Below are 25,574 nucleotides of genomic sequence, written 5' to 3'. Positions count from 1 at the left end.
ATGTCAAATATTTTCAAAAATATACAGTAAGCCAGGTCAGTTTGAAGTAAAACATTTAAAATAGGGCTTATTAAAAGGGTTTGAACCATTTTTTGATGCCGACTGTCGACCAACAGGACTAATGGGATGTATTGAAGATGCTAGCATTTCAATCGCATTCATTTGCCTCCTTGACCTACAGCACTTGAATATTGAGGTGAAGTCCACATTTAATTTCATTTAGTGTTCTTACTACTAAATTGACTAGTAATGGGATTCAGCGATGAATCACTCTGAATAGTCTGGTAACACACTATGTGTGTGTTTGTTTGGTTCTGTGTGTTTGTGTGTGTCCTTCAATGTTGAAAATCCTAGTGTCAGGGTGGGAGTGATACAAATCTCTGAGCTAAATCAGATTACTGTATGATTCTGTTAGAAGGCAGATATTTCCTTGGCCTCAATGTGTTTCCCCTACTTTACTACTGCACAAATACAACACACAATCACACAAACAGACACACATCTCTCTGGGACAAAACCTTTTTTTTATATAGTGGTAATAGTCAGAAACCATTACGTAAGGAAAGGGAATGTGAAATGCTGTTAAATCCAGCCCCTACCCTTGCTCTTTATCCACTGTGGCCCTTTATAAAGCCTTGGTCTGTCCCACTAACCCAGTTACTCTCCCTCATTAGGAAACATGCATAGATATACAATCCCTATTAACATGTTAGGATGTTTTTGAGCCTGTGGTGATATTGTGAGGGTTCAGATGAACTCATGAATAACCTGGGTAGATTTGTGGCACTGTTGTCACGGTTAATCTCTAAACCCTGGGATGAAAAATAACTTTGTAGGCAGACAGACAAGCCAGGCAAGGAGTATCAATAAGTGCTTCACATTGATTCATCCCTGCCCCAAAACAGACACATAACTTACAGAAACGGCTTGAATACTAAATGTAAAGAATAGCGTACTACATGTAGAAAGCGTTTATATAGTTAAATACACACACTACATAGGCATTTCATATGTGCTTTTGCACACATGTACATGTACTAATAAGACAATGCAAAGACATTTATGGACATGTTTGTTATTCTAGCAACTGATGTGTATTCCGTCTCAATGGCAAGTCAACCACTGGAGGCCAGCTATTATACATTTCAAGATTAGGCTACTCATTAAAGGATGAAACTCGTTGAACTGAATAACTGAACTGCATCCACACAGAGAGTTTGTTTGTATTTGTTTTTCTGCATGATGAACACAGTGCATGACAACACTACAATCCACCAACATTAGATTTTATTTTGCATATGAACGATTCTTCTGATCCATCCATACAGTACAAGGAGCTCACAGGGAATTTGGAGAGGAGAAAGAGAAAAAAAAGATCAAGAAAGAGAGAAGAGAGTAAAGATCACATACTTACAGACATGATAATTGCACCAACTGACAGTAACAGTTTTGCAGAACAGCAGCAACCATATTGCTTGGACCTAAGGACAGCATCAATGTCACACAATCTCCCCAACTGTTCCTAAACAGTTTATCCGTAAACTATTTTGTTTTGTGTATATGACCACGCTCTGGGGAAGGTTGCTGGCTTTTTCACAATATATTTAGTTTTCACTTTGTTCACCACTTTGAATCCATCACTGCGGGCGAAACGCACCTGAAATATAGTTTGTATAGATATACTAACATATACTGTTTTTCATTAAAAATAAATACAATACATCTTACATAGATTCATTGATATCAACACTGTGAACATTGAAAACAAAGGGGGGGGGGGCATTGTTATGTTTTGGGGTACCAAAGAAACAAAACTGAAGTGCGTAAAATACTAAGATATTTTCCCCTGCTTCGGTTTGATTGTATAGAGAATGAGACAGCACAGTTTTCCCGCAGTTCAGAAACTTTGAAATAATTTTTTGGTAGTTTGTTCTTTATTCACACACTTCCCTTCGTTCTGATATTTTTTACAACTATGTATTTTTTCTTGTTTTTTTTGTTTTTGCCTATCTCACATCATTCTGTCCCTGCACAGTCATTGTCGTTATAGAAACATCTAGAAAATCCCCCATTCCTTTCACACAGACTCAACTTTGACCTGATTGTTGTTGGTCATGAGTGGCGAGGGCTTGCTTTTAAGCCTCTCTACGGCATCGTTAGAACTTTCTTGGAAGAAGATGCGTGCCGTGCACACCGACACCACGATGCGCTTGTACTCACGCCTGAAGTTCTGGTTCAGCACCCCATACACGATGGCATTAAGGCAGCTGTTGAAGTAAGCCATGAAGTAGCTGGCCACAAAAAGCCATTCAGGGATGATTGGCACCACCGCTTCAGGGTTAATGGCCACCGCCAGACCAATAAAGTTGAGTGGCGCCCAGCATACGGCGAACAGCACAAACACCACGAACATGGTGACGAAGTTCCTGACGTCGTGCGGCGTCAGCTTGGGCCGGTTGTCCGGCTTCACCCTCCGTCTCACCTGGATGACAAGGATCCAGATTCTCAGGTAGCAGTAGGAGACGATCATTATAGGCAGGATGAAGTGGAAGAAGACCACCGCGATGGTGTAGGCTGAGCTCGCCGACTGCTCAAAAGTGCAGGAGTAAATGCGCGGGTCATACTGGAGTGAGCCCACAAACAGGTTGGGCACAATGGCCACCACAGTCAGCACCCAGATGAGCAGAACGTAGCACACAGAGTTCTTATCGCTGTACAGCTTGTCATACTTGAGGCTGTGGCAGATGTAACAGTAGCGGTTGATAGCAATCCCAGTGATGTTGAAGATGGAGCCGATGACGCTGATGCCCATGATGAAACCGCTGATCTGGCAGGGGACATAACCAAGGTTCCAGCCATTGTGAAAGATGGAGGTGAGTACCAGTGGGTACGGGTAGATGGCCACCACCAGGTCGGCAACCGCAAGGCTCACCACAAAGATATTCCCTGTAGGTGGGGGGAGAAAGAGAGAGAATGAGAACTAGAGAGGGTACAATTTCTGGGGAAATTGTAGGGTGTGCTTGCTTGCGTCAGTTGCACAGGGGGCCGTTTTTGAATGACATTTTTACAACTGATTTCTGTATATTTTATATGAAAATGCATACTTATTATTTATAAAGATTAAATAGATTTAAAGGATTTTTTTTTTTTTTGCTGCTCATTTACAACTGAAAATACGAGTGAAGTGTAGAATGAAATAGATGTCTTCTCATTTCCCCTGCAAGAGGCAGCCTCATCGTTGAATCAAAACGAATACATTTGGCAGACCGATGTAAAAATTGACCTAATCTCTATGACTTAAACGTCATTTTAAGTTTTTCCCTTCTCGTGATATTTTCAGGCATGTAGCCTACTCATTGCATTCATTCATGAATAAAGAACCCCCTTTAAAGATTATTCTACGACGTTACCCGGCAGTAGAAGATGGAATCGCGATTCAAACAGTACCATCTGCTAACTGAATATGCCCCCAAAATAAGCTTGACATTTATTTAGTGGAAAATCGCTCATTCATAAAAAGGTCACTGGTAGCGATCATTGTCAGTAACAACGAAAAATGCGATATAGACCTGTGTGGAGAAGCTGCCCCGGTAAATTCTACTACTACTGTACAGTACAGTACTAGACTACTGCTGTGTTCGTCTTGGTAGCGATTGCGTTGGTTGAATTCGATTTAACGTTCCGTTGTACGGTTTAGGCTGAAATTAATTATTTTCATGAACAGATTGACAAAGTTTAGGCTGTGGCAATGAAGTTCAAGTTAGTAGTCAGATAGTTTCACCTATTGAAAGACTTTTGATTTAAGTAAGGGGAGTGCCGAACATGTTCTGTCGCCGTTTGACTTCCTACAGCTGTGTAGATGTTTTTGTAGTGTGTCTCGCGTAGGCTACAGCGTTGCAGTGAGCAACACTGGTTTGAAACCACAGGTAATGATAATTTCACCAACAAATCGTTTACTTGTAATGTAATGTCATAATAAATACTACAACGAAAATGTATTTGTGAGAAATGTTTATTTTAACGATTGAAAACAGATGCATCATAGACCACTGTAGTGTGTGTTGCCCGGGCAACAGAGGCTAATGTCATGCTAATGCTTCAGTGAAATAGTAGACTACCGTTTCCGAAAGTAGATGTGGGCCTACTTCCTTAACCCGTTAAGGAGTAGCGTCACACATATGTGATCGTTCGAAAGCAGGCCCCACAGAGTACCGTCACACGTGTGATTCTGAACATTCCAACCAACTATTTTCTGATAGACAAAAACTATATGACAAACGCTATAGTATGGCTTCAAAATTTACAATTAGGAGGCTAACAAGTAACACTAGCAGGTAGTAGCATTGCTACGAGTATTATGCTAGGTAGCTTCCGTTTTGGAAAAATAACTGGTGGAAGCGTCGGTAATATTTAGAACTCACTCCTTAAAAGGTTAATAATATCACCTAATATTGTACATTTCACAATTGTGTTTCACATCACAAAGTAAAATGAGTAAATAGTTATCACCCTGGCCTCTTTGCTTGTGGCGTTTCTGCAGCTGCCTTGCAGTAAAGCTATAGTTAGCCTAGCTATCCCCCAAGTTAACAGATGCGAAACGAATGTTCTGCTACAGGTAGTCACGCGTGTTTTCGTGACGTTAGTGACGTTAGTAACGTCAGTGACTGTGGCTAGAAAATTAGCCACCGTTAGCTTCACTTTTCGCCACAAAAACTTAACTTCAGCCTAAACCATGCAACGGAACGTAAATAAAAATACAAGCAACTCAATCGCTACCAAGACAAAACTTTTGACACCTAGGTTGTCTATGTAGGCCAAATATTGACAAAGATTTAGGGGGGCAAAAATAAATAATAATAATAAATATATATGTGAGAGAACAAAGGTTGTGCTCTCGCCGAAGGCTTGAGCACACCCAACAAGGAGGTTAGTGTTCAGGAATGTCTGATTTCAAGTTGTGCAGAAAATCCCAGAGAGGACTGTAAAAGAACAGGAAGGGGAATAGAGAGCTATTCAATAGCAACAAATTATCGATAATAAAAACAGTACCCAATACCCAATACCCAAACAAAATTATAAAAAAAAGATCATTGTGTCTGGTTACTTACTGTAAGTCGCTCTGGATAAGAGCGTCTGCTAAATGACTAAATGTAAATGTACTTCCTGGTATTGATTCAATGAAGGTGAAACCTTCTTTGAAACCTAATGTAAACCTAATGTAAGGTTCTCTTCTAAAAGCATTTTCCACTCTAAGCCTCAAGGCTACTAGACTGAAAGCCAGAGAAAAAGGAATGATTCTGAGTTTGCAAGTGCCTGTTCAACTGTTGTTGACTGAGTGAATGACTCCCTATGCGGGTGAAAAGGAGATAGGAGAGAAAGAACAGCGAGCGTGTGGGAGAAAGAGTGTGAGCAAGCGTGTTTGTTTTCCCCTGATGAGAAGGCGTGCCAGGCCAGTACTCCCCCTTGTTGTCGTCTGAGAATAATGAGAGTCATAGAAAATGACTGTCTAATGAATGCATAGTTCTAATTGCCATGCAGACCAGGCACTCTGCATAGCGTGTGTGCCCAGTATAATGATTATAAGGTAGCAATCAATTCCACTGCAATGACTGATTTACTTTATGGCTGTTGGAGGAACCCATTTTATTTATTGAGAGGTGTCAAAAGAGGGCCAAACTTGTGCCTCTGGCACTCGGTAATTCACACACTTCAGTGAGTCTACCGCGGTTTATTTATCCAGGAACCTTATCAGTTTTTTTTTTTGTTGCTTTCAGCAAGCTCCTTTGAGTTTGTATTCGGGAGGGGGGAGAGAGGAAAGCATGCATTATTCTGGGCATTTTACATTTTACACTTGTCATCCCCGTGTCACAGGAATGTCCAGTCTAAACGAGAGAACAATAGATCTGACAGGCTTATCTCAGGTGAAACGACAATGTCTTGTTTCTCTGACAAAGCGGTCTCCTGACAGAGACAAGCAGCTGTCATGTTGAATGCAAGTCAACTCCCTCGCATCGTCTCTCCCCACGTCCTACCAGCGATGCTTTGACCTTGTGGTATGCAGCGCTGCTCCTCAGGTGAGGGCCTAGCAGGATCAGCTCATTTCCCAGGCGACTAGGGCAGTTTTGTCAGCACCACCAGCAACTCAAAACATCAAAACCCAGGATTGCCCGGCGCCTTGAAAACAGCCCCTCCCTCTCTCTCCCTCTCTCCCTCTCTCTCTCTCTCTCTCTCTCTCTCACACTCTGTGTGTGTGTGTGTGTCGACCTGCTGCTCGCATACCAGACATTCTCCCACTGCGGACGACCTTTAGGCTTATTAATTATGCTCTTGTTTCTTAGATCTGTCATCCGGACACTCCCAACCACACACACTCTTACATTTACATTTAGTCATTTAGCAGACGCTCTTATCCAGAGCGACTTACAGTAAGTACAGGGACATTCCCCCGAGGCAAGTAGGGTGAAGTGCCTTGCCCAAGGACACAACGTCAGTTGGCATGACCGGGAATCGAACTGGCAACCTTCGGATTACTAGCCCGATTCCCTCACCGCTCAGCCACCTGACTCCCTACTCTTCTTACTATGGGATTAGTTTCACCTGCCCTCATTTCTAAATCCTGACGATACTTGGAGAAAGAGGCATTGGGTTGGGGGAAGCGGGTCAGGTGGCTGAAGAGAAGAGAGTCGACGTTGAGAGTCAATGTATGGAGCCAGGAGGCCGGGGATCCCCTCCTCAGTCGGGTAGGGGGAGGGAAGTGCAGACTGCTCAGTCTATATCCCTCTAAACTGCTATGGCAACAGCATAGTACGTCTTGTTTACACTTCTATGGCTGAAAACTGGGAAAAAACTAATATGAGAAAAAACTAATATGAGAAAAAACATCACCCAGGGAAGGGGGCGGGCGGGGGGGTGGCAGTAGGTTCCTCTCTCCTTCAGTTCTGTCACCGGTGCTAGGCTAGGTCTGTGTTTGACAGATCCCATGAAGGTTTCATTTGGCTTAGGGAGAGATACAGCCCCAGTATCGAGTCACTCTTCCCCTATGACATTCCATCTCTTAATACCTCACTTTTTCCACTGAAATCTGCTCGGATTTAGGTTCTAATCAAACCTCTCTGGGCATCTGTAGTGTTCCCTGGGGCATGCACAACAGACACAAACAATTGGTTACCGATCTGGCTGCAAACAGCCTGTAACTAACACACATGTAGATACACAGCCCTTACAAGCATCCTTAAATGTCATGCTTCATGCCATTGCTCATCTTGTGTGTTGCGTACTGTATGTATGCTACTTGAAGCAGGAAGTAAAAGGACCATTTTGAAGGTCAGTAAGTAAGCGCAAGTCTGATCACGTCAGCTTCAAGTAGCTGTATCCTCCCGCTGCACTGAACTATTGAGGTACGTACTCCAGCGCCCAGGGTCAAAGCCTGGTTGCCAAGGTCAATGTGCAGGAGTATAGGGAGAAAGGTTACCCATGGCAAAATACTGCATGTGACCTTTTTACTGATATATGTTAATGTATGGGCAAGCACCTTTGGACTATGAATACATTAATATGTCAAGATGTATGTCATTTTTTAACAAAGACATGGATGATAATTAGGCTGTAATTGCTTGCATATCTGGCACTCATGAATTGTAATTTCTCAGTTATGGCTCCATCTTTCAGCACCTCTTGGCATAAATGAAAGACGTCATCCCAAATGCAATGTTAATGGCATGTTTTTGTCAGATTCAAGGCTGAAGTGTGGTGGAAGTGGAGGATGGGGTCACACACTGGAATGAGTCACTGTTGAATAATCAGAGGGGCGGGTGGGCATTTAGCAATAGCTAGAGGAATTGAGCCAAAATATCCCTCCACTGTTGTCACTGCGGCGAAAAATCGGATTACCATGGCTCACTGTCTCTTCAGCAGCCCAGTGACAGCTTGTTGTAAACACACTGGTGTGTCTCTGTTAACAAACATGGGACACGGCAAGCAGCACCATCAGAAACAGGACACTGTGGTCCTGAACTTGCCCACAGCTACTGGAAATATATATTGGCTTTCATGTGAGTGCGGGTGATAGAAAGAGACAACAGAACAGAGATTAAGAAAACTCTGTTGTTGAAACAATGTACAATAAACTCTGTTGTCAAGACTATATTTGCGGATATTGTGTTTATGAATGAGGCCAGTGACAGGCGAAGATGACAGCTTCTTGTATCTTCAATCTCTTCCACCCCCTCACTCACGTCATATCAACTTCTGGGGTGTATATCCACCATATGTGCATATACGGGAATATAAACACATTTGCCTTTGAAAACGCAGGATTTAGCTTCCAACAATGGCCATCAGTAACTGTGCTGGAAGAGACAACATCCTGAGCCAGATGGTGAGAGAATGAAGAATGAAACAGTGAATGAGCTAGGGAACTGGAATTGGTCTGGTTTGATTTTTTCTGCTCAGTAATGTAAGCAGGAAAGCAGGGATTGGCAGCTTGACCCAGCCATTATTTCCCAGCATTAAGGACTCAAGATTCCCACACAGCATGTGGCTGCACACATATAGATGTACCGTACATGTATGACCCGCGGGGATTCATTTCACCCTAATCCATGACTCGGTTTCTGTGTCACACTATCACAACACCTGGCGTTCAACTAATTAATTCCGCTCGTTTCAGTAACAAAACGCTACTACAAAAACACAAAACAAACATGCTTAGATAACAAAATAGTAAGCCGGGAGTAGAGAACAATTCACAAGAGCTACCGTGCATCCACAGAGGTCTCCATGGTACACAGTCACTGTCCACAGTTAATAGGTCGCTGAGAAAGGAAAACGCAAGTAGAGAGGGGAAAGGCAACACACACAGCTATTCCAGAATAGATTCACACAGCAGAAGTATTTCAAGGTGGTTACACAGCAAAGAGTGCACTACAGTATCCATCTTGTGGCGTGACAAGAGAACACGTTTATTTTCTCTGAAAGAAAAAACGAAACGTTTACCTTTGGAACAATATGCCTTGGAGGATGACCAGTCAGGTCAGGGTGCACTCTGTTTCCGTTCAGACAGAAGACAGCCCTGGGGTTGTTGTTCTGATAGTACTTTAGGTGCTAATCGTCACAAACTACTTGCAAGGTCACTTACAAATCACTGGAGGTTATTTTTATTGTCATGTCCATAGCAAACGTTCATCTAGGTCCCCGGGACCTAGATGAGGTATACTGTGGCATAACCAGACCCTGCTGGCATCACCAAAGAGTATATAGAGAACTCAACTGGGAGCTTTAACAAACCCGAAGCACCTCTATTTTCCAAAAAAAATTTACAGCGAAGTTTGCTAATGGTTCTTAATTAACACAGCAGGGCCCTATGTAGCATCCTGAAGGCATCCTGCCAATATTAGATTTAACCACACTGACAGTGTTCAACCGGACACAACCTACCCCCCTTCCCATCAAGCGCTCATTCTCAGTTTGGAAAACCACTTCCTTGGGGACCCCTCCTTCCTTCCCACCCCCAACACCAATAACCTGGTCGTGGCCATGAGGCTCACGCACTGTGAACATTACCTGTCCGCCACGCTTACTGTCTCTCCCCAGGAAGCAGAGATGACAAAACACCAAGGGTGGTGTCACACTCCTTGTCAGTGCAGGCCCTTGCAGCTGGTGGCGAGAGGCGAGCTGACAGGTCTCTGGATCCTCGCCCTCCCTGGACAACTCGTCCGCTGTCATGCTGTCACCACCAATCACACGTCCCTCATTTGTTAAGCCGATGCCGGTAGCAAAAAGAAACAACAACTGTAGAATAGCAACAGTAGTCACCGTGTCCTATAGGTTGTTGATTGTGTGCCAAGAGAAATTTCTTCCACTACTTTAACCACGACCCTACCTTTAGAGTTCAACCTTTGGTAAAATGCACTTTAAATGGGGGTTGCGGAGGTGGGGGAGTGTAGTCACCACAGAAAGTTGATAATTAGACAAATAAGAGGTTTCTGACGTCAATGTTGACATCTCTAGTACAGTTACATATTTTGTGCATGACGTGGTTTGACAATCTTCTGTCACAGTGACGGGGGAGGAGGCAGGGCTACTGTACTTATTGCCCGCGAGGGGTTATGGGTTAGGTGAACCAGCTGTCATGGCCGCGGGCAGCACTAAAGCCTACCTCAGCTGTTTCCAAGAGTTGCTCGGCTCGGCTGCCCACTACAGAGCGTAGGGAATATGGTAAACCTATGTACCCAGCCAAGCCACACTGAAACACATCACCAGCATGGATTTGGTACCCAATCCTCAATCCCAACATGGCAGCAAATGTTTAACTAGGGCATTTTACTGGAAAAATTATATCACAACTGTCTCAAACACGACATACCTGCTGCTTGTGTGCTGATGAATTTAGCATTTTATTAGAACGGGATCATTAATAAGATCACAAGTTCAAAGCGATTATATTAGACCCCAACCCAACCCCAAGGGTCGTCTGCTCTAATGAGGGACAGGGCTCTGGGGAGAAGAATGGCAGGTGTGGTGCCTAACCTAATTTCATCATTAAGGGATAGTTACACCATTTACATTCTACGGAGAATGAATCGCAGGTCCTTCTGCCTGAGATTGACGCAATAGGAACTTACAGTAATGAAATGAGGCCGGTGATGCCCCCTCTTCCAAGCTCCTCCCTCCCCCATCCTCCTCTCTCCCTTACCCCTCCTCTGCTCTCCCTCTCCCAGGTGTTTTGGACTCAGTTGGTCAAGTAAGTGTGCTTGGGCTTGATTCGTACAGGAAGGCTGAAGGGTGGAACCCGGCAGGGTTCCACCCTTCAGCCGGGCACTAAGCCGGGGCACTAAGCCACGCAGCACCATGAAGCGCCTTTTCCCTGCACTCGCCTGCCTGCCTACTTCTGGACTTGGCTGGACCTGGGAGGTGGAGACTAAAGGCCTGTTCAGACAGCATGTCAACATTCTCCAATGACAGGGACCATTTTTATCGGAGACTTAACTGATTGTGTATCCAGTATTAACATCATTTGAGTGCTGTAAAGTGCTTGATACCATGGTCAATGACAGCTGACCATCTTAAGTGTGTTCAAAACAGATTATGGTAGTGAGTAGTGTGGTTATTTTGTGTTTAGTTACCAGGAAAGAGGAGAGATGGGAATTATAGACCTGGTGTGTTCTCATGCCGGATTTGTGGGTCTTCATGATATCAAATCACAGCCACAAGTCCAGGGGGAATAAACACGGTGAGATAGGACCCAATACCCAGGTCTGTTACGCAAGCACACTGAGAACACTGCATTCAGTGTATGCACAGAGGAGCATTGTATGTATCCTCACACAAAGTATTGAAAGGTCACAAGGAGAGCTCGATTGGGAACGTCCGCAATTGTGGTGGGATCGATGCATGGCTAACCAAACCTCTCTGGCTAACTCATCTCTTCCGTTACCTCATCAGGGCAACACAGTCTAATCCCATTAGGCTTCCGACTTCTGGCTCATTAGGAAATTTGAAAAAACTGAATTAGTTAAGTGTTCAGTGTTCTTCCGTTAAGGAAACGGAAGCAGCAAGATTACCTTTGTTCTCTTTTTGTGACCCCATCCTTCAAATAAACCAATTACAGTGTGTGTGTGGGTGTGTGTGTGTCTGTGTAAATGTGGGGGACTGGGTTCTTTGTATACAATTAGCCATTACCAAGACAGCTGATCATCTTAGCATTTTCTGAGAGTATATTGGTCCTATCTTTTTTCTTAGTTTCTCCAAAAAAGGAACTGTTTCATAAAAAGCTCCTTGTGCTCTTTTTCAAATGATACACAGTTATACTGGTGCCCTAAAAACCCAACAAAGACATGAGCTTGGTTTGCAAACCGCTGTCAGAAGCAGGTTGGGAAGGAATGGAGGGAGTCACTAATTAAAACAGATCAGGCTCTGTTTAGTCAGGAGAAGATTGATAATATTGGAGTGTTTGATAGGGAGTCCATTACAGCCGGGAGAGTTTGTTTTGGGTAGGCTCCTAATATGACACTGTAAAAATATTCCAATACCCCAAAACTGATGGGTTCACACTTTGCAGACTTTTAATCAATGGGGAAATATAAGAAATATTTGCATCAGCCAAAGTCATTATTGAGCCTCAAATTTGACCCATATGATAGAAAGCTTTTTAGACTCAAATTTCTCACCCAACAATTCCACTGCCTCAGTAAATTACCTTATCTTACTGCAGTATCAACTATCTTCAATACCTGAACCTTAACCAAATTATATAGACTCATAGACCATATTATATCAATGTATATCTTGTATCAATGTCCTTAATTATATGTTTCTATTTTGAAGCACTGCTTGACCAATTCACTATGAGACCCACAGCAATTGCTTAATGTTATCAGACAGAAAAATATGCTTCCCTAACAAGAGTTAGTATCTGTTTGGCCTTTTGAATTTGATTGGTTAGCATGAGTTGTTATTCAGATGGCTCCTATCTTCATTAAGCTGTTGATCTGACCCTGTTGACTAACCCCATTTGAGCTCCTTAAAATTAATACACATGAAAATCTCATATTTTCAGTTTGTAAACATCCACTCACTCATGGCCTTCTAGTCTGTTCTTCTAACTATAAAGTTAATGTTGTTTAATCCTGTCACATGAATGTGTGGGATAGCTAACAGACTTGCATGGGTGTCAGTGCTTAAACCAGTATACCCAACAGTTTGCAATTTATGCAACAGCTCAACAGGAAAGTCGTGCCAATACCAACCTTATCTTTAATTTGGAGAAATCCATCACATATTCATTAATTTCTGTATTAAAAAACCCAGTAGTATCGTCTATCCATCATTAAAATGAATCCCATTTTCCACAACAGTGACTAGATCCTCACTGCCTGCCTGCCTGCCTCCAGCCATCCACTCAGACGTTCTCTCTAATAACTTCCTTGACAGGCCAACGAGTCAGCACCAAAACACACTAAATAAGCCACACACACACACACACAAGACTGAACAAATGCAATTATACACACACATCCACACATGCAGACCTAGACCGACAAACACACACACCAACACATATTGTCATATGGGTCGGTGACCTACAGTATGACAATGTCACCATTTTCTTGCTGCCTTGCTGTTCAGCCAGCTCCAACATATGAATCCTCTCCCTGCATGTCCAGTGCGTGTGCTGACATACCGTGTCATGCAAGCTGGTGAAACACAGCCCCTGTACGGCTGCTTTTCAGCAGTTCTAAAGAGGGCATGATGTTCGCACTTCATATCCAGCTAGCCCACCCCACCCCACCCTGTGCAAGCACAACCACAGATAACGATGATGCTGTTTCACAGACAGAGACCACTGTGGGGAATGCGCTACTTTTAAAAAATCATTTAACTTGTTCTCCATTTTCTCTGTTGTCTCTGGATTTCCCTATCCACCCGGTCAGTTTAGGGCAAAGTATGGCCTCAAACACGCACTCCCTCTCTAAAAGAGTGTGTGATGAATGGGAATTTGCGTTTTATCTTATCTCAAACACAATTTCTTTTTCACTTGGTTTTTCTTTCTCCTTCTCTATTCCCTCCCTCTGTTCTTCTTTCCTCCATCTTTTCTCTGTCTCGGTCATAGAAGAAAAGTGGGGCATTTCACAAGTTAACCACAGCGACGCTGCTCAGTTTGATTCATTTCATACAGAGCACCGGCACAGCGCTGCCCGCTCAAATTGGGAGCCCCGGCGTTTCCGACAGGTTATAATATCTGTGATCCGTGTCGGAGCAGCTGAGGTGAGGGATCTCTGAAGAAACAACCTGCAGTTGAAGAGATATCGCACACACACACCACACTGTGAACACTGCTCAGAGGCTTGCATGTTGGGGTGTTATCTCTCCCCTAACATACCGGGACGATAATGATCACACAAATATGGTTCTGTTAGCGTTCTGTCAACATGGCAGCCGTACATAATACTTCCAAATTTTCAGAGGGATTTGGGGCCAGAGACTTGTGGACTTGGGGGTGGTTATGGGTCGCAAACATTATTATAATTTTTTTCTTTCTATCAAGCACATTATTTCCTATAGCTTTTGGAAGGTGCCCAAATAGCTTTCTCTCTTGGATGGGGGTAGGAGGTGGCCGCAGGCCAGACAGAGAATGTGGGCTTGACTGGAGGTCTATGAAACTGGATTCATTTTGACATTAATCGCACAAAGCTTCTTTACGGCTCATTAGAGTTGCATACTGCGTGGCCTCAAAACCTCACAGTGACCACTGACCCCTCTGATGGCTTTCAATGGGGAAGCAGTGCTGGCTGATGGATGCCAAAGCTACGACTGTGGTTTGAACCAGAGTGAACATCGCTTTTGATGCAAAAATGTTGGCGGTAACTAGTAATGTAACTAATTACTTTTTTCAATTAAATAACGCAGTTACATTACTGAAATTTAAATGGGCTTGTTACTCGTTACTTTTTTCTTGCATGAATTCCCCAATTTCCTGTTTTTAATCTAACTTAAACAAGTTTACGGCGATGCAGTGTATGAATGAATCAATCCGCATTTTAGACTAGCTCACACAAGCTTTTTGTCATGGAAATATCGACATTATTTTTCCCTTGTCCAGATCAAGGAAAGAAATATACTGGTTAGTTGTAGTTTGTGTGCAGGTGCGAGAACTTTATCCACTGCGAAGAATAGTAATTATAATCTTCACAAGCACCTAGTAAAACAACACGCTTCTACAAAGCTAATCGTAAAAATTTGATAATAGAAGCAAGAATTAAAAGTAACGCAAACGTTACTTTCCCTTGTAACTAATTACTTTTCTATGCAGTAACTAGTAAAGTATTGCAGTTACTTCTGAAATAAGTAACTAGTAACTGTAACTAATTACTAATTTACGGTAATGTTCCCAACACTGTTCACAATTGATATTTACAAGTCTTCCCAGGTCAATGCAAGCCATCAATACAATCAATAAAGTGTATTCTTTAAAAAAACTAAGCAGCCTTCCCAGTTGTGGGTAAGTGATGCTTGAAGGACAGTATAGACCGGGGTAGGCTACTCAATAGGTGGACTCTGGTCAAGATCAGGACGCAATACAATTAGGACCGAAAGCAAAATCAACATTCTAATTTAGTCATGATCCAAGCGAGTTTTCATTGGTGTGAGATTTTGCGCTATAGCCTACATTTTGTTTCTACTAGATGTGATTTCTTAGCCTGGTCCTAACCAGACCCTCGTACATTTCATTTGTACAGAGGGTCTGGGATCGCTCCATTGACAAGCGTTAACTTCCTTGAAGGCGGGTACTCTGTTGAAGTTTCAAACTATTGGATCTGCCCAGAGCCATTCTGATCTTCCATAACCAATCGCTAGCGTTCGCCTTAGCCAGCTCCTTCACCACGGAGCTAGCTGCCGTATCTGGAAAATCAAACTTTTCCCGAACCCCGTGGGGAGGAGGGACAAAACATCATGACCACCAACAAAACTCAGCAAGGATTGTTCTTGCTCCGGCTTTAACTTTTGGATATTCGGCAGCGTTACCACAACCGCAGAATAGCTTCGCTCGCATCTTTCTCCGCCGCCATTACTGAACTACAACTCAAACTAGTGCACAACATCAATGTCATCGTTCTCAGCCACTCCCTCTGTTCGCTGATTGGACCTACAAATTTTTTTTTTCTGAAAACCGACTGATGCACTGAAGTCCCAGACCTAGTACACAAGCAAAATCCAAATTGAGCGGAAGTATGTAGTAGGGCAGAGCCAGGCTAGTGGTTTCTATCCTCCGTGTCCAATCCAAATGTCCAATCAGGAGCTGTAATAACTGTAATCACCATATGACAACTCACTCACTCAACGTTGGCCGCAACCTCTGTAGGTTGTTGTGGAATTTTAGGACTTATAGGAATATAGTTACAATGTATGTGTTTTATAAGCAGTGATCTATAAGTTTCTTTGTTATAGACAGTGAATGTAGGATGCATGCTCTGTAGGATGGGTTTAGTAGATTTGCTTAAGGTATTTTTGATGCCTAACTAAGAAGCCAGAGGCATAAAGGTTGGGGGATTCTTGAGTTCCCGTGGCCTAAAGGGAGCTGACCTTATGGCCAAGGAGATTGTGTCCTGTGTTCTGTTTGTGTTTCATTAAAGGTGTCGTTACTATCCTCATTTAGAGAGGGAGCTGTGACATCAAAGAACTGTGGGACACTTGGTGTGGAGTCAAACTGTCACTGAGTAGTGCTGGTCAATCACAGAGACCGCTATATTGATTGATTAAACATCTAGAGATCCTTTGTTCTAAGTTTATATAAGGCAGGGCTTTATGGTTGTTCTCCATCACTATACCGAACGACCTGTAGCATGTCCTTCGGTCATGACTGATCACAGAGTACTCTGTTCATTCTTAAGTTGTACAAACTAAATAAATTGTATTGAAACCGCCATTTTTGACTATATTCAAATCTACACAGTGCCGCTAGAATTTTCTTTGACAGGGTCACGCAGGTTGTGCGTGTCATTCGCAACAACGCAGGCTAATCGATTTGCTAACGGTACCTTTTTCTTCCTCAAATCATGGCGTGCTCTAAACCCGTCAAAAGGCAAAAAGTTGATTCCGAAAATCACACATTTCAGACAGAGTGGACTGACAAGTACGCATTTGTGCTGCAGGTGGGAGCACAACACCGATGTGTTTAATCTGCAATGAGACAGTTGCCCTTGTCAAAAGTGGTAATGTGAAACGTCACTATGACACAAAGTATGGACACTTTGAACAAAATTACTCCCAGAACTCTTAAGGGCCAGAAAAGTAAACCTCACTGTTCCGGACACTGGACTGAATGGAAATTTGGTGAGTGGGCCTTTTGGGTTTCTAAATGAGTACCCCTGGTATAGACCATCATTAGTTCTGTAAAAGGTGTCCTGGAAAATCATAGTTAATATATTAGTATTAGTGATTTTCTTTCTTTTGAGGCTTTTAACAAATCACACCTCTCTTTAAATACATGTTTGTTGTTGTGTTTAATTCAACATGTTTCCAACCCAGCTAAGGCAGGAGACCAAAAGAAATAAGAGGTGCCTTCAACATTACAAATTTTGTTTTCCTTTTCAGATTTAGTTTGGCAGGGATTCATTGTTTGAGTCGCTGCACAAAGACAACACTCATGTCTCTTTCACCTCCGGAGGTCATCCATGTGCTTTCCCTCCGACTTCCTATCATGCTCGTTTCTTTCCTTCTCCCCCCCTCCCTCCTCCCCCCTCCCCCTCCCTCCTTACCCCCTTCTCCAAACCACCTACAGACACGCACACACCGCTACTTGATACTTCAGAACTAGCACGTCTAGAAAGTCTATTTCATGATAAAAAAAAGTTTTTTACACAAATGAACAAGGGACAGCCCTGATAAGGTTGTTGTTGTCTGTGTATGAGAGGTTGATTGAGATGGCAGAGATTTCACCAATTGGTGTGTAGGGGTTTTTACACACCAACACAATGAATAACCTCATGGTTAGAGAGCTCACTGAAGCCCCACTTCAGCAATCATAATATTCCCTAGAGGTCGGTCCCACCTCAAATGACTCACCTCAATATCGGGGGGGGGGGGGGGGCGGTGGAATGAGAACCATTGCAGGGGAATCCCTAAATTTCCAGCTATGCTGTTTTTCAAACTGTAATGCCTGAAATGCTAAATTCAGGTTTAGTTCTCTAGCTAGGCTAGGCTAACATTCTAACAGTGTGAATGTGTGGTTCCACTGGGATGATCATTAGGTCTTGTTACCCATGTATCACTGGCTCTAATCAGACAAAGAGGAGGTCTTTGTTGTATAACACTTTAAATGTTATATCATGTTTAGTAACGGACTTCAGAGGAATGTAGGTGAATGTGTGTGTTAGAGAGTGTGTGTGTTAGAGAGTGTGTATGAGTGTTCCGAAGTATGCCTTTTTGCAGTATGCTTCTGCCCTCACGTCTGTGCACACACACACACACACACACAGACGGGGCGCAAGCAAAAGAGCAGATGCTCGTTTCTGCTAAATTGAGCTCGCCAGGCTGTTCATCATTAAAAGCACGACTTTAAAGCTAAAAGAAATCATGAATAAAAGTACAAGCAGAAGACACAATATGTCCACCATTTCCTCTCCCTTGCCACCCCGCTGACTGTGTTAGATGCAGGCGTGCTCTCGTGTTTTTATGGAGACCACTTGATGTAAAGCAATATTGGCAGAATTACTCTGAAGGTATGTGGTCTGATGACATAATGTTCTTGGTGAGTGGTGGGAGAGGGCTTTGACTATAGTGATGCGAACAGACAGTGGGTGTCATGGAGTATGACGTCTAGGAGGTCAAATGAAAAAGTAAACAGTATAACAATCAAGACAGAGATAGAGGGAAGAGAGAGAGGAGAGGCTCTACATGGGGCGAAGGTAAGAGTGAATGAATTAGAAAATGAAGCTGACAACAAGGAGTGGGAGGAAGAGAAAGAGAGACAGACTGACAGAGACAGAGAGAGACAGAGAGAGACAGACAGAGAGAGAGAGAGACAGACAGACAGACAGACAGACAGAGACAGAGAGAGACAGAGAGAGAGACAGACAGAGAGAGAGACAGAGACAGAAACAGAAAGAGAGACAGACAGAGAGAGAGACAGACAGACACAGAAAGAGAGACAGAAAGACACAGAAAGAGAGACAGACAGACAAAGACAGACAGAGATAGAAAGGTAGAGTTGGATCTTTCCCTGTATCATGTAGAAAGCAAAGAAGGTGGAGAAACAGTCTTGGACCCCCATGTTCCACAAGACATCTGCCTACAGTGCTCTGCCTCAGCATATTTTTTAAGGTTGTATAATGGTCCTGTTTCTTTACATATTCAGTATTATGTACAAATTGTATTGTGCCTGTGAGTTTGTGTGTGTGTGTTCTCACACTAAAGTTGAAGCTAAGGGAAAGTGAAAGTGGAACATTAAATGAGGCCGAGCCAGGTTAATCATATATTCTTATCTGGAATGTTTAAAGAAGGTTGAAGAAGCGTGATGACACCCCGCGCAGCCCCAGTGGCCTTCTGGGTAAAATAGAGTGTCAGGGTTTTTCACAAAACTGCTTCCATTAAAGAACAACAGTCACGTATTTGGGTAAGTGGGTGTGAGGGACACCATGGGGAGTACTGATTTAATCTACTCCTGGGCTGGAAATGTAAGTTTGACCTCTATTGAACTCTATCCAGGACCTGTGTCTGTTGCTAATATTCAACGCCTGCCTGTGTGTCAGTATTATGAAGATAAATTAGGGTCATAAAGATTTGCAAGTGTAAAACTGGATGTAAGCATGGAATAAAGATTTGTTTCTTCTTTAACACGGTTTTCAAAGCGCAGAAAAAAATTGCATGTACAAAACCTGATTTTCAAAAGTGCAGAAATTATATATGTGTGCGCCTTTCAATTTTGTGAGCTAAAACTTTTTGATGTTACACCTCCATATTACGGTCAACATTTCTTTAAATCAAGGACATGCCCACAGTGTTTCAGTACTAATAAGCAGTTTGGACCAGATCTTCAATAATTGTTTTAGCAATGGCAATAGATAGCAGAACAGAGAATCAAGGAAGACAAAGGTACCAAGAGACAAATCAATAACATCAGACATAACCTGGCCCACATGCACACACACCGAGACAAACATAGTCCTGCTATCATCATGACAACAGTGGAGAAAACAAGAATAGCTAGTTCTAAAAACCATATTCCTTGTGAGCTGTAGATAAAGAACAAGGACTATCTTGTTTACAGCCCAAGAAGACACAGATATGACCCCACAGGGAAGTGATTGCCACACGAGACAATACTAACATAAAAAAAAGAACTGAATTACAGTAGTTACAGTCCTGATACTCCTAGAGGTACTAGTATTCTGCAATCCGACAAGGCCAGTGAGCGTGCCCCCTGTACTAAAGTGGAGAATGCATAACATGGTGTGCAGCGTCATGCGTCTTCCACTTTTCATGATCCCTTTGTGACTGAAGAGGAAGTTGGATATATACATCCGGCCCATTTAGAGTGGATAAAAGTCACTCAGTAAGTTTGGCTTCAGCCCTAAACATACAGATGGTTATTTCCGACTTTTGCACAACTGGGTCAAACAATAACAGAAGAAACAGGTTTTGAACTGCAGTCTCTCTCTCTCTCTCTCTCTCTCCTTGCCCAAGGACCCAGCGTCATTTGGCACGGCCGGGAATCGAACTGGAAACCTTCAGATTACTAGCCCAATTCCCTAACCGCTCAGCCACCTGACTCCCATTAGTTCCATTTCAAATTATATGACAAGCCACAATCCATGTTACAATATGGTTCTAGGCAACACACTGGTTTGTTTGTGCTCAAGGTTTTCTTTGTGGATAGAGTATACATGACCTGTAATAAACTTTACTTTTTGACAGTTCATAAGTGTTGAAGTGTGCTCAACTAGTAACAGTAAATTATGCCCTGGCAGGAGAGCGGTCTAAAGTTTGACTTATATTCCCAGGGGAAAGTTCAGACATAACAAGCTTGTTCGATGTCACGCTGGTGCTGGACACCTCATGTGTGGCACACTCCTCGCATTCAGACCCCCTGCAGGCTCAGCCAATCACATCCTACCAGGAGGGGCAAAGACAGGTTCTTAGGCATGACAAAGAAAGCCCCCCAAGGAGACAGCCAGGTTCCTATGAAGCCAAAATTCAATGGGAAATGCACAACACTCCTCCTTGGACACACACCGTGTCTGGTTTCATGTCACACAGACTTCCTGGGTAAAGGCTGTCTTGTAAGTGCTTTTTATAAGTGTTTGGAAGGTATTGCAAAATAAGTGTTAAACATGATTCAAACATGCTTTAAATTGCACTTTATAAACTTTATAAAGTGTTCTGATACTAGTTTCGACCAAAATTGATAGTTGTTCATTGGGCAACCGTTAATCTAGCACAGGAAAACACAGCCTCCCTATGGAGTGGAGTCTGAACTCCCTCTCCGGGACTATTCCATGGCTACACATTTTAGTTCTGGCCCAGTATCAACACACAAGAGCTTGTTCCTTCGGCCAAGTAGCAGTTTGCCTCAGCTGTATAACAGCCCATGGCTGGAGAGTGATGAATCTAGAGTTCCTCTTTAGTCGGTGCAATAGACATCATCCTTCTAGAAGCAAATGTTTCAAGACTCAGAGGAGTCATAGCAATTAAATGGGTCTGTTTTTCTCTACCTTGCACAGATAGGTTGTCTGTTTACAAGTTCCATTAAAAGTATCCTTAACAAAAACAAGGAATAGGCCTGAGGAGTTTTTCTTCAAAACAGGAGATGCACACAAATGTCCTTTAATGTGTCATTTAATGCTGCAAAATATGTATTAAGACCCAAAGCAATCACAACTGCTGCTGCATGCCATAGTGAATGTGGAGGGAATGCTACGCTTAGCAGAGACAACGCACAGCAGGCACATTGCCAAACATGTAAAACAAGGGATGGGAAAATAATGACTGTCTCGACAAAGAGAGCATCCAAAACTTTCCCACAGCGGCCAGATGACATGACGCCCTGAGCCAAGACACTGGGCTGGAAAATACTTAAGTACAATATTGACTTGATATTGGACCATTTCAGCTGTACACACATACACTACAATAGGTTAACCGTACAGTATACTGTAAACCATACCCTTACTCAAAACGATGATGTCCAGCCAACACTCGTGATGGGTTTTCTCAGAACAAATAGGTTGTTATGGCACATGTAAGTACGGTAGCTCAGAGACTTAAACAGAAAACTATGTACACAATCCAAAACAGTGCTTAATGCCACTCATTACATACTATGAATGATTCAGGTTTAGAAGGGATACACAAAGCAAGCAATAGCAAATCAGACTGGAGTTTAACGTTGCTTGCTAATTTGAAGCCCCATAAGCCCCATCTGCATCTACACACAAAGTCCAAACAGGCAAACACACAAATGCACCCCCCCCCCCCTTTCCCCCCAAAACACACACACCTCAAGCAGGGGCATTCAATGAGCTGGTAGAGAGTTCAACTACTTAAGACCTTTTAACAATTTAGCTCCCTGCCGGCCCACAACAGAGAAACTTTCTGCACCCAATCAGATGTATCCATCCATCCATCATCTGCCGCTTGTCCGGGGGTGGGGTCGCGGGGGCAGCAACCTAAGCAGGGAGGCCCAGACTTCCCTCTCCCCGGCCACTTCCACCAGCTCTTCCTGGGGGACCCCGAGGTGTTCCCAGGCCAGCCGAGAGACATAGTCCCTCCAGCGTGTCCTGGGTCTTCCCCGGGGCCTCTTCCCAGTGGGAAGTGCCCAGAACACCTCACCAGGGAGGCGTCCAGGAGGCATCCTTATCAGATGCCCGAGCCACCTCAACTGGCCCCTCTCGACGCGGAGGAGCAGCGGTTCTACTCTGAGCCCCTCCCGGATGACCGAGCTTCTCACCCTATCTCTAAGGGAGAGCCCGGACACCCTGCGGAGAAAACTCATTTCGGCCGCTTGTATTCGCGATCTCGTTCTTTCGGTCACTACCCACAGTTCGTGACCATAGGTGAGGGTAGGAACGTAGATCGACTGGTAAATAGAGAGCTTCGCCTTTCGACTCAGCTCCTTCTTCACCACGACGGACCGATGCAGAGCCCGCATCACTGCGGATTCCGCACCGATCCGCCTGTCGATCTCACGCTCCATCCTTCCCTCACTCATGAACAAGACCCCGAGATACTTGAACTCCTCCGCTTGGGACAAGATCTCCTCCCCGACCCTGAGGTTGCACTCCACCCTTTTCCGGTCGATAACCATGGCCTCAGATTTGGAGGTGCTGATTCCCATCCCAGCCGCTTCGCATTCGGTTGCGAACCGCTCCAGATGTAGTCAGCTACAAGTCCTTAGTGTAAACACTTGGGCATTGGGCACTATGCAGGTGTTTTACACATTGACAGTTCCACTCCAGTTGATACGACCACAATTACCGCCAGGTATATAAAGTGAACTATCATGTTGCCACAGAGGGGCCAACAATTTACCAACGCCTTTTTTATTTGCATGAGCAGAAAAGAAAATGGTACAGGCCGTCTGAAGTTGCAAGGGCAAGCACCATCTTTGGTAACTAGGCTGGAAGATTGCCTGCACTCCAGCTAGTCGAAAACCCAAAGAGAACGTCATGGGTTGTTGATATTCATCTTCGCTTTGGTGAAACACTACCAGATACACACTGTTTTTCTGCTCACCAGCCAACAGTATGACAGTCTATCCCACTCTGCCTAGGGCTGGTGCACTGACAGTTCCTCATTCAACCCTGATACGGACTCTGAGATCTGAAAACCAGATTGGATCTGTGTAGATGGTTAAAGGGAGATTATGGATCATGTTTTCCTACAAACATTTCCCCTAAAACATCTGCCAGCTTAATACTTCCACACTCTAGAATATTAAAATATAGTTAGTCAATGCTGTGACACAGGGTGATTTTGTGGAGCATGTTGTAATCCGATCGAATATGCAGGTCAGTTTCATTTGAGAGAGAAGAGCTTTAACATTAATTTGACGTCATTTCCGAGAAAATCACCTAAGATGATTGTGACGGATGAATGAGTCCACCTTCTCATGCCAGCATAGCTATTACACAAAAACACAACACCTAAGCATCTAGAATGTAACTCAGAGACTTCCTAGATTGAACTCAGGTTTGTGCTGAACTACAGAAACTGGGACCGGTCTGGAGGATCACGTTCCAGTTCCATTGCTCCTCCAAAGCAGAATGCTATTTATGTAACAGTTATCTGTATGAACTATTAAAAGACCTAAATCCAGGAAGACCTATTGCGCAATTCTGTGTAGTGCTTTTTATCAGATGGAGGGATGAAACAAGAGAGATAAACGGCAAGTCATATGACAATCATATTTTCCCATATCAGGACAGGGGGCTTTATGTATAAATGTCCTGAAATATGTATTGAAGCCAATAGCTAGTCTAATTACAGGTTATGGCAATTGCAGTTGGTGTGCGTAATGTACCAGTGAAATAATATCTAGCGTAGCGTTAAAGAAATATACACAGAGTTCTGGTGAAAACTCACAGTCACATATTTTGGTTAACAGAGCAACGCGTCAGTCTAAATCAAATTGGGATTTGGAGATCTCCAACCATTTCATGTAAAATCAATGATTTACTCGATTAGCCTATTTACTTTCATTTAGAAAACCGAGTCGCTGCGTTGCGCACATTCTCTCAATTTGTTTGACAAATTTCAATACAGTTTTGTAAAAAACTCTCCATTTGGCTACTTGATTAATTTACTGAAAAAAAACTATCTACATCTTCTTTTTGAGTATGAACACGTCATGTGTAATTCCAAGATCAAATGAGTAGCCTATCTTTGGCAGAAAGTTCCAACGGGTTGAGCCAATTGGTTGCGTCTCATCTGAGAGGCACCGTAATTGAAAAGGGTTTTTCTTAACATAGCCTAGTATCAAATTGTGCATGGTGCACATTCAGAATGTACAGTATCCATGAATTGCACCGTATTCCCAGTAACTTACAATAACATTTGGACGACATACATCTGCAATAATTAAACATTACGGAATCAAATCGACATCCAGTCAAAGCCCAGAAATACTCATGCATTCAAATTGAATTGTTCTAGGGAAGACGCAGATTTGGCTATTGCTTTTTGGCTATTGCTAATCATTGTTGATAGTCACGAAAACATTTGATGTAGGCAAGCAAATTATAAAATAGCAAAAGGCTTTGTTCAAAATATACCCACGAGCTTCATACTAAACGCGCTATTTTTGGTCAGTCTGTTTAATATTTAACAGTCCAATCTCCCCAAAACAAACTATAGTGCACAATAAACGCCAGTAGAATAGCTCTTGCTATATCGTCAGTTGCGTGACTCACCTGCGTTTCTCAGCTTCTTGTTTCGGTAAACGGAGAATATCACCAAAAGGTTGCCCAAAATATCAACCACGATAGTAAATATCAGGAAACACCCCAAAGTTGTAGTGACCCAAGGGGGGCGATTTAGGACGTGCTCATTGAGGTCTGAAGAACTGTTCAGATGAGACTCATTTATAACCATTTTATATTTTCACACAACTTTCTCAATTAGCGAAATAAACGTGCCGCACGTTCCATGTAGTCTACAATTTGGAGACAGAGACGCCGTAATCTTTCATGTCTGTTTCCTCCTCTCCATGTTGTTAACAGACTTCCCGGCTCCCACAAATAACTTTCCCTTTTCACTCTCCGTATGACTGATCGTATGTCAGTCCACACTTTTATGCCTGAGTGTTCCCCCATCAAATTGCTGGTATGTGACATGCAGTGGTAAATTTAAACCTTTCCAACATGTGATTACAGTGAAGAGTGCGCAATTTTAGGCGAAATGCTGCCACTTAGTGGATAAAATGTGTTTCGAAAGGGACAACGTTTCGCTCATATCTCTTAGATGGCGCACTCATTCATTACCTTCAGAGACAGCGCCTTGTTTTATTCATGGTCTCATTCAGGATTATTTTGAAGAACTGACATAGTTCATATTTTATTCACTCCTAGGCAAAGACGTCA

The 25,574-nt window shown here is 43.2% G+C and overlaps 1 protein-coding gene across 1 annotated transcript; it reads right to left on the bottom strand.

The window, feature by feature from the left end:
- Positions 1–1,265: 1,265 nt before the first annotated feature.
- On the bottom strand, positions 1,266–25,295 carry mtnr1aa (melatonin receptor 1A a). Its single transcript, XM_062477360.1, has 2 exons — positions 24,906–25,295; positions 1,266–2,946 (listed from the first exon to the last, which is right to left on the bottom strand). The coding sequence occupies exons 1-2, from the start codon at positions 25,084–25,086 to the stop codon at positions 2,078–2,080; spliced, it is 1,050 nt and encodes a 349-aa protein (XP_062333344.1). The 5' UTR covers positions 25,087–25,295; the 3' UTR covers positions 1,266–2,077.
- Positions 25,296–25,574: the final 279 nt, after the last annotated feature.

Source organism: Osmerus eperlanus, chromosome 14, assembly GCF_963692335.1.
Source record: "Osmerus eperlanus chromosome 14, fOsmEpe2.1, whole genome shotgun sequence".
Lineage (NCBI taxonomy): Eukaryota > Metazoa > Chordata > Actinopteri > Osmeriformes > Osmeridae > Osmerus > Osmerus eperlanus.
The sequence above is the reverse complement of the archived record's forward strand: the minus strand, read 5'-3'. Positions and strand labels throughout refer to the sequence as shown.